The following is a 7650-nucleotide window of genomic DNA, read 5'->3' on the forward strand; positions in this document are numbered from 1 at the left end:
CTCAGTGCTGTGGTTCCTGTTGCAGAGATTGCACACCTGGCCTGCTTATAATGACAATGAAAAAATCTAAAAAAAATATAGAGTTTAGCACATATTCCGAAAATAAGAGTTGTAGTATGAACTAGATGAGGTTATCTATGTGTGCTACAAGTTTGGTGGCACTACAATGATCTATAGTGTAATTTTTGGCTATTATATGCCTATAATAGCCAAAAATACAGTTTGGCCTATCTTCCCAAAGTAAGAAAAAAAAGAATGTTAGAACTGTAAATATACAGTCATATGTTTGTATAACTATTTTTTTATGTATTTATTACTGTTTTCAAAGCTACACTTTGAAATAGGAAATTGTCTATAGCTGTTCTACGCGAAATTTCCTTTTGTTTACACTTGTGTATGCAAAATGACTAAATCAATCTGTTTAAGTCATAAGTAATTATTGGCTTTTATAAACTTATAATAACAATGAAAAATAAAAAAATAAAAAATAGAGTTTAGCACATTTTCCCAAAGTAAGAGTTTGAACTAGATGAGGTTATCTGTGTATCCTAAAAGTTTGAAGGCAGTACAGTGATCTATAGTGTAGTCATTGCTCATTTTATACTTATTCAAATAATAAAACGGGTGTCATTTGTCATTTTGGCTTTTGGAAATTCCTCAGAAAAGTATTATTTTTGAATCCAATAAATGTGATAATAATCCACCTCTCCTTGGTGACGGTTTAGAATATTTCTCTCTGATTATTTTGCAACTTGCAGAGCTCGCTCCTCCTGCACATTTTTGGAGCATTGAGCTCCCCATAGAGTCCAGTGTAATTCTCCCAGCGTGATAGGAGACTCTTTTTGAGGAAACTTGCTGTGGTGTCTGTTTTGTAGAATAAATAATTCGTCGACAAGTTATTAATCCGGAAAAGCCGAATTTGTGCATATATTGCCAGCGGAGGAAAGAAGAGAGAGAGAGAAGAGATCGCCTAAGTTATATTTCCCCCAAAATAAATAATGCTCATTATTGTATAAATGGTAATTATTGTATCAATATTGTTGCTTTCTACAACGTTCCAGCTCATGCAGCTTTTTTCACTGTAGAGAACAGTTATCGTCTGAACGCTGCGCTGGTGGCTGCGCTGAAATCATTGTGGTGTTGGCGACACTGATGACGTAGAGCTATTTATATTTAATCACAAATATGATCCCCCCCTGCTCTCAGGTAAAACACTCTCAAAGAGAGAGACTTGAGCTAAAACCGAAACTGAAGGGGGTGGAATGTTTCTCCAGCCACAGCGCTGATGGGGCATTTACATCTGAAGAGGGATTCATGAGTTGATAATTACTGCGGGGGGATTGCAGGCTGACGAAAATTCTCGTATCTCCGAGATTTTTAGTGTTAAAGTAACAGATCATTAAAAAGGTCTTCAGACCTTTACTGGTTGATGATTTTATTTATTCGGAAGACCACTGATTTTTAATTGGTTACCCCTGGTTTAATGTTTATAACTATTTATTTCCCGTCATGTGTGCCATCCAGTGCAGATCATTGGCGCCATCCACATCTAGTGAAAACTAGTGTAATTGGATGTGTCATATAACACACTCATTGGTTAGCCAATGGAAATCATCAGAAGCCAGCAGGTGTTCTTCAAACTGCAAAAGGCGTATTGTCTATGCCATGCTTCAATGTCGGGTTCAGAAAAAGATGTTGAAATGTCTGAAAGGTCGGACACAGGCGAGAGCTTATCGGGAGATGGAGACCGACAAGACCTCCCTCATCCTTGGCCCTATCTCAAAGAATTTTTAGAAATAGTCGAAAAATTGAACTTTCAATTCATATAGTGGCATCTGGCTGTTTTTTTAAAGGTTACTTTATACTTTTATACTTTAAGTAGTTTTTGTAGCACATACTTTTTCACTTTTACTTGAGAAAGAGGTCAAGTTGATACTTCAACTTTTACCAGAGTGTTTTTAAACTGGAGTATCTATACTTCTACTTAAGTAACAAATGTGTGTATTTTTGACACCACTGGTTGATGTCCTGCGCCAGAAAAGAAAATTAAAGTTTTGTTAGCTGAAAACTCTTCAGAGCATGTACTTCTTTCAACCACTTTGGGTCCCACCTCCAAGACTGCTTGGCCTCCTGACAAGTGTGTGACATTGACATATCCATGATGTTGTGAGATTTCCCTGGTTTTAAAACATCAGTCTTAGTCACATTTGGGCCTCTTTCTATGTGAACAGTTGCTGACAAACTTCACTACCAAAGAACAGAGTGCATATGCCAAAGCTGGTGCTGTTGCAGAAGAAGTCCTCTCTGCCATCAGGACGGTGTTCGCCTTCAGTGGTCAAAAGAAGGAGATTGAGAGGTGAGTTTATGGTGGCTAAACATTGGCTGCAGCTATATTTAAAATCCACTTTACTTTGGAAAAAAATTTAAGAGAGCTTTTATTTATTTTATTTGTTAAAACCAAATAAGATATATCCTGTAGAGATTGATGCTGTGTAGTAAAGTAGTTAGTGTCAGCAGAGAAAGGCTAGAATTGAATAAAAGTATTTTTTTTAGACACACTAATGTTGCATTTGTTGGGTTTCTGTTACATTGCAATTCAATTTCACTGGTGCATATTTGTGACCTTTTCCATGCCTGGTTCTGAGTATGTGGGCTTTATTCTAGATATCACAAGAACTTGGAAAATGCTAAAACAATGGGAATAAGGAAGGCAGTCTCTGCTAACATCGCCATGGGATTCACCTTTCTGATGATCGACCTGTCTTATGCTCTGGCCTTTTGGTATGGCAGCACCCTAATCCTGAGTGGGGAATACACCATTGGATCTGTGCTCACAGTAGGCAAACACACATTGTCGGCTTGATCTGTTTAGCTCAATTTAAGATTAAAGTAGTGTTTGCTAAATAAGAGCTTTATTTCCTTTTTATTAGGTATTTTTTGTTGTGATAATTGGAGTGTTTGCAATGGGGCAAACGTCTCCCAACATTCAGACGTTTGCTAGTGCCCGCGGAGCTGCCTATAAGGTGTACAACATCATCGATCATGTGAGTAATGCAACAGATATGAACTAAAGCACACTTTTTGTCTGAAGGCGTGTTGTCAGATTTTATCACTGAATATGCATTGCTGCACTTTGGCACAATGTGAGGTTCCTTTGAAGCAGCCAACAAGCCAACTATAATGACTTGAAGGACTTTTCTCTAATTGGAGCCCCTGCTGCCTCAGAGAAGAACTTTGGGTCATTCAGTTGATGCTGCACAGTTTTTTTTTTTGTGTAAATCCAATCCCATTTAGTGAATCCAGCTTATTTTCTACATCCACCCAGTGACTTTTAATGTAAATTGATAAACCATACTGTTATTTTTCAAATATTTTCTTCAAGGCTAAAAAAATTATTATGAATTCATCTACAATAAGAAGCCCTGCAGGGCTCCATTTTAAAAAGCAGGTTAATCGACCTGTTGCTGTAGGAACATTCTCCCCAGTGCTAACCTGGTCAGAAGAAGGTTTTGTTCAGTAAAATCGGCGACCTCTGTCTCCGCTCTCCTTCTAAATGTATATGATATATTAACCTATGCTTTAATCCGAGCATCAATCTTCTTCCCCGCCATCTTCCATTCTTTTGCAGCTGTAGCGCTGTTTCTGTCTTTAAAACACTTCTAATTGTTTTCCATTTGTGCATTAAACGCTCTAGTTCCAGTGATGTGAAATAGGCACTTCCTGTTGCCAGTTTAAAACACATTCTCCCTTTCTTTTTTTATTTTTCTTTTTTTATTTATAAATTAAAATTTCTAGTTCCAGTGGTGTGTTTAAGGTGAGCCTTAAAGGGGAAAATCTTTTTATTTTAAATTGGGCCCTTAATTTTATGAATCACTGTCCCCCAGACATCCGCGGTTATATTTTTTATATTTATATTTTTTTAAAACAAAGCAGAGTGTGTATGATGTCATCCACGCGTGCCAGCTACCATTCATTCATCCTGTCCGCTGAACTGCTGCTAGTTTTACTCACATGCCTGGAAGATGTCTAGTGCTACTACCACAGATGATCTCGCTCTCGAAATGGAATTGAATGATTCAGATTTTTTAAAAAGGTGTTGAAATTAACCCGACGTCTTTTGATACATTCTTTTATTGCAGGGGATTTAAAAATCTATCAGTAGTTGGTTATTGTTATTTTATTGAACAGAGGTCATAGTCACTTCGACAAGAGACGACTCACCTAAGTAGGTCTTGAGGCTCTATTCTCCTCAGAAAATTACATATGTCAAAATATAATGTGATATGATTTATTCATGGTAATTAATTTGAATATTGCTTAAGCATCTAACTCAAAGAATTTCTTACAGAGAAAATTAGGGGAAATTTAATATGTGTCTAAGTCTTGACTGCATCAAGAAAAGCAGTCGAAAACACAAAGAACTGAGGAAATAAACATTTGGTCTCGCTAAACCTGCTCACTCTAACATGGAACGCGAACAGCCTTCCTCCTAATGTTGGTTTGAAGTGTTTGTAGAAATATTTTAATCCTGATTTGGGCAAAGAAAACATTTTCACATTTCTGTTCTTTTTTTATCTGCAGAATCCAACTATCGACAGTTATTCAGAGACTGGGTTTAAGCCGGACCTGATCAAAGGAAACATAGAGTTCAGTAACATCCACTTTAGCTACCCGTCCAGGCCTGATGTCACGGTTGGTTCCACATCTACTGCTCTGTGGAAGAACTTCTACAGTAAATTTTTTTGTCAGTTTAAACTGGTTAACAGCTAACATTGGTGTCCTCCTCAGATATTAGACCAAATGTGCTTAAGTGTGAGCAGTGGACAGACCATGGCGTTGGTTGGTAGCAGTGGATGTGGTAAAAGCACTACGATCCAGCTGCTGCAGAGGTTCTACGATCCTCAGGAAGGATCTGTAAGTGATGTTTTTATTGTAAACTATAGTGAATACTTTGTCAGTAAATTTGTGCTTTTGCAAATATAACTCAGAAAGATGTATATCAAATGTATAACAGGATCTAATGGTTTTTTGTTTAAAATAGAAAGCACTACCATTTTTACTGTTATTATCATTATTGTAATATGTGATATTGACATATTTTTGCAGGTCACCTTGTGAAGGAGCACGGAATAAATTTAGTGTTATTTTCTTCTTTTTCGCAAAATATTATGAGGTTTCCCTATTCTGCACTTTGTAGAGTAACACAAAGGCACTCAAACAAGCTGATATAGTCAGTTAAATAGTTAGAAGTAAGACATTTTTTTTTCCAGATATAGAGTAACCATATGTTTTTTTTTTTTTTTTTAAAGAAAATTATTCAAATTTTTTTGGCACAAACGACCTTCCTTTAAAAGTCAGCTGTGCATTTGTTTGTGAAACGCCATCAGCCTCAGCCCTAGTACTGTTCCAACTCACATGCACAAGATGACCAAGAATGGACATAGTCCCCGGATGGGACATTATACTTCATTATACTTTTAAGCATCACTATATGGCCCATTTACTGATTAAGCACATAATTAAGAAAAAAAATTCCAATGTTGAGAGGACCGTGGCAACCAGCAAAGCTAACCGCAGAAAGGGCTAATTTTAGCCTGTCTGCAGCAGCCCTCTTCTCGACATAGCCATTTGTAAAGTGTTGCTGCCTGTGATGGCTATTTTGTTGTTTTATTTGGCGAAATGTTCATTTGATTTGTGTATACCCGACTGTTAATTATTATCCCACCATTAAATGAAAAGGGTAAGAATTTATTATTATGTACAAAATATTAATAAGAGGAGGAGAAACGTCATGGCTCCAGACGAGCCGAGCGTGTGTTGACGTCACAAGCACGCATCTGTTCCAGTTGACCCATAGTCATGCTGCATGCTCCCGTTCTCCCCGAGTCCACATTTTACTGTGTTCTTGTGAAGAACATACTTGGCGAGGACACAAGCTCGGACTTGCGTTCTTGTGAATTGGAAAACAGCCTTTGTCTGCATTACCTTTGTTCCACTGCTTTGGCTCTCTGTCTAATCTATAGAAATGTAATCTCTAAAACAATCTTTTACAATATTTTGCACAAATTGTGGGGAAAAAAAGGTGGCTTATATTCTGTTTGAGGAAAGTTTCTGCCTCAAATGGAAGCGTTCTAGTATCTTGGTGAGAATGGAGCGGGAGATTGATAAACGGATCAGTGTAATGTGGACGCTGCACTGGTCTGTTGTGGTGAAGGGAGAGCTGAGCAAAAAGGAATATCTCTTTGATTTACAGGACTGTCTATTTTCCTACACTCAACTATTATTCATGACCGATCCCAGACACAAGTGGCTGAAATGAACTTTTTCCAAATGGTGGCTGGGTTCTCTCTTAGAGATAGGGTCCAAGAGGCCAAGAGTAGCGTTGATTCTCCACATAAAAGGAGTCAGCTGAGTTGGCTCAGACATCTTTTTGAGAAGCCCCCGGGATGCCTGATTGGGAGGTGGCCTAGAGGAGGGACTATAGCCCCATTTACACTACCCTCTGAAAAGTGATCTTTGCTGAGCATGGATCACTTAATCGTGCCATGCTTGGTTCCTTACGACCATTTACAGACCACCTTGCGCGGTTTCTTGCCTTCTAGTGGCAATCTACAGTACTACTAAACAAATCCACATGGTGACGCCTGTGACATTCAGGAAGTTATGTTTTGTTATCATTGTGATATTTCATTGTTTGTAGAGATTCAGGTGAAGAAGGCAGCCTTTGGTGAATTTACTTAACAACAGTCGGCTTTTGGAAGTGGATACGACAAACGATAGTCCAATCAGGGCTAACAGAGGCAAAAAACAACAATGGATGTTGAGGCACATCACATTGCTAAGCAGAATCATCACTGGGAATGAGGGAGGGAAGCTAGTGTTTTAATGAATGTCTGAAATTTCATGATTATGTAGGCTGACGTAAGGAGATGACGCGGTCTGCTCATGCGCTCTTTGTTATCTGAGAACTGAGCCACAACTGAACTGCGCTGATCCCTACTGATGAACTGGTACCAGTTTAGCGCAGTTTGGTTGTGTCTGGCTCGGTCCAGTTCAGTTTTGCGTGCTATTTATACTCAACAGTTATCTTGGGTTACCTTGCTCAGACCAATCTCAGCACGGTTTCAAAAGGTTAGTGTAAATGGGGATTATGACTCTCAGCTGGCCTGGTAGCACCTTAGCCTTCCCCAAGCAGAGATGGAGGAAGTGTCTGCAGAGAGGAAAATCTGGGAGTCTGCTGAGACTGCTGCCCCCGCGACCCGGTCCCCGATGAAGCAAAAAAAAAACGACAATGCCGATTTGCACAATCTTTCTTTTCAAATTGGGTATATAAAATATGTAAAACCTTTACAGGCAGCGGAGTCTCATTGCTTTGAGTACATCCAGTGGCAAGACATGAACCCCTAACTCTGCACAAACTTGTCCTGTGAATGCAGGCCACAGAAAATAAGATCAGAACAAGGTAGTTTGTTTGCATACCAGAAGCTACACTTTAAAATAAAGTGTGGATTGGTGTTTGGTTGAAATATATATTTTTTCCTGGGCAAGAATCTTCTTTTTGTATTGATGAGACCATAACAAACATTTCTTTTATAGAGAGTAAAAATATAATAAGTAGTGAAGAATGCACATAAAAAAGTAACAGAAAAT

The 7650-nt window shown here is 38.4% G+C and overlaps 2 protein-coding genes across 2 annotated transcripts in view; both read left to right on the forward strand.

The window, feature by feature from the left end:
- The window catches only part of LOC107096292 (multidrug resistance protein 1-like), a 98763-nt gene that overhangs the window by 16166 nt on the left and 74947 nt on the right, over positions 1 to 7650 (forward strand). The gene's annotated exons all lie outside the window — the stretch shown is intronic.
- Positions 1 to 7650, forward strand: part of LOC107096290 (multidrug resistance protein 1-like) — a 38662-nt gene that overhangs the window by 10664 nt on the left and 20348 nt on the right. The window contains exons 4-8 of the mRNA XM_015392885.1: positions 2232 to 2356; positions 2665 to 2836; positions 2931 to 3044; positions 4582 to 4692; positions 4789 to 4914. Of these exons, the coding sequence (XP_015248371.1) occupies positions 2232 to 2356; positions 2665 to 2836; positions 2931 to 3044; positions 4582 to 4692; positions 4789 to 4914 (648 nt within the window). The remainder of the gene's footprint in view (positions 1 to 2231; positions 2357 to 2664; positions 2837 to 2930; positions 3045 to 4581; positions 4693 to 4788; positions 4915 to 7650) is intronic.

Source organism: Cyprinodon variegatus, unplaced genomic scaffold (assembly GCF_000732505.1).
Source record: "Cyprinodon variegatus isolate N-32 unplaced genomic scaffold, C_variegatus-1.0 Scaffold613, whole genome shotgun sequence".
Lineage (NCBI taxonomy): Eukaryota > Metazoa > Chordata > Actinopteri > Cyprinodontiformes > Cyprinodontidae > Cyprinodon > Cyprinodon variegatus.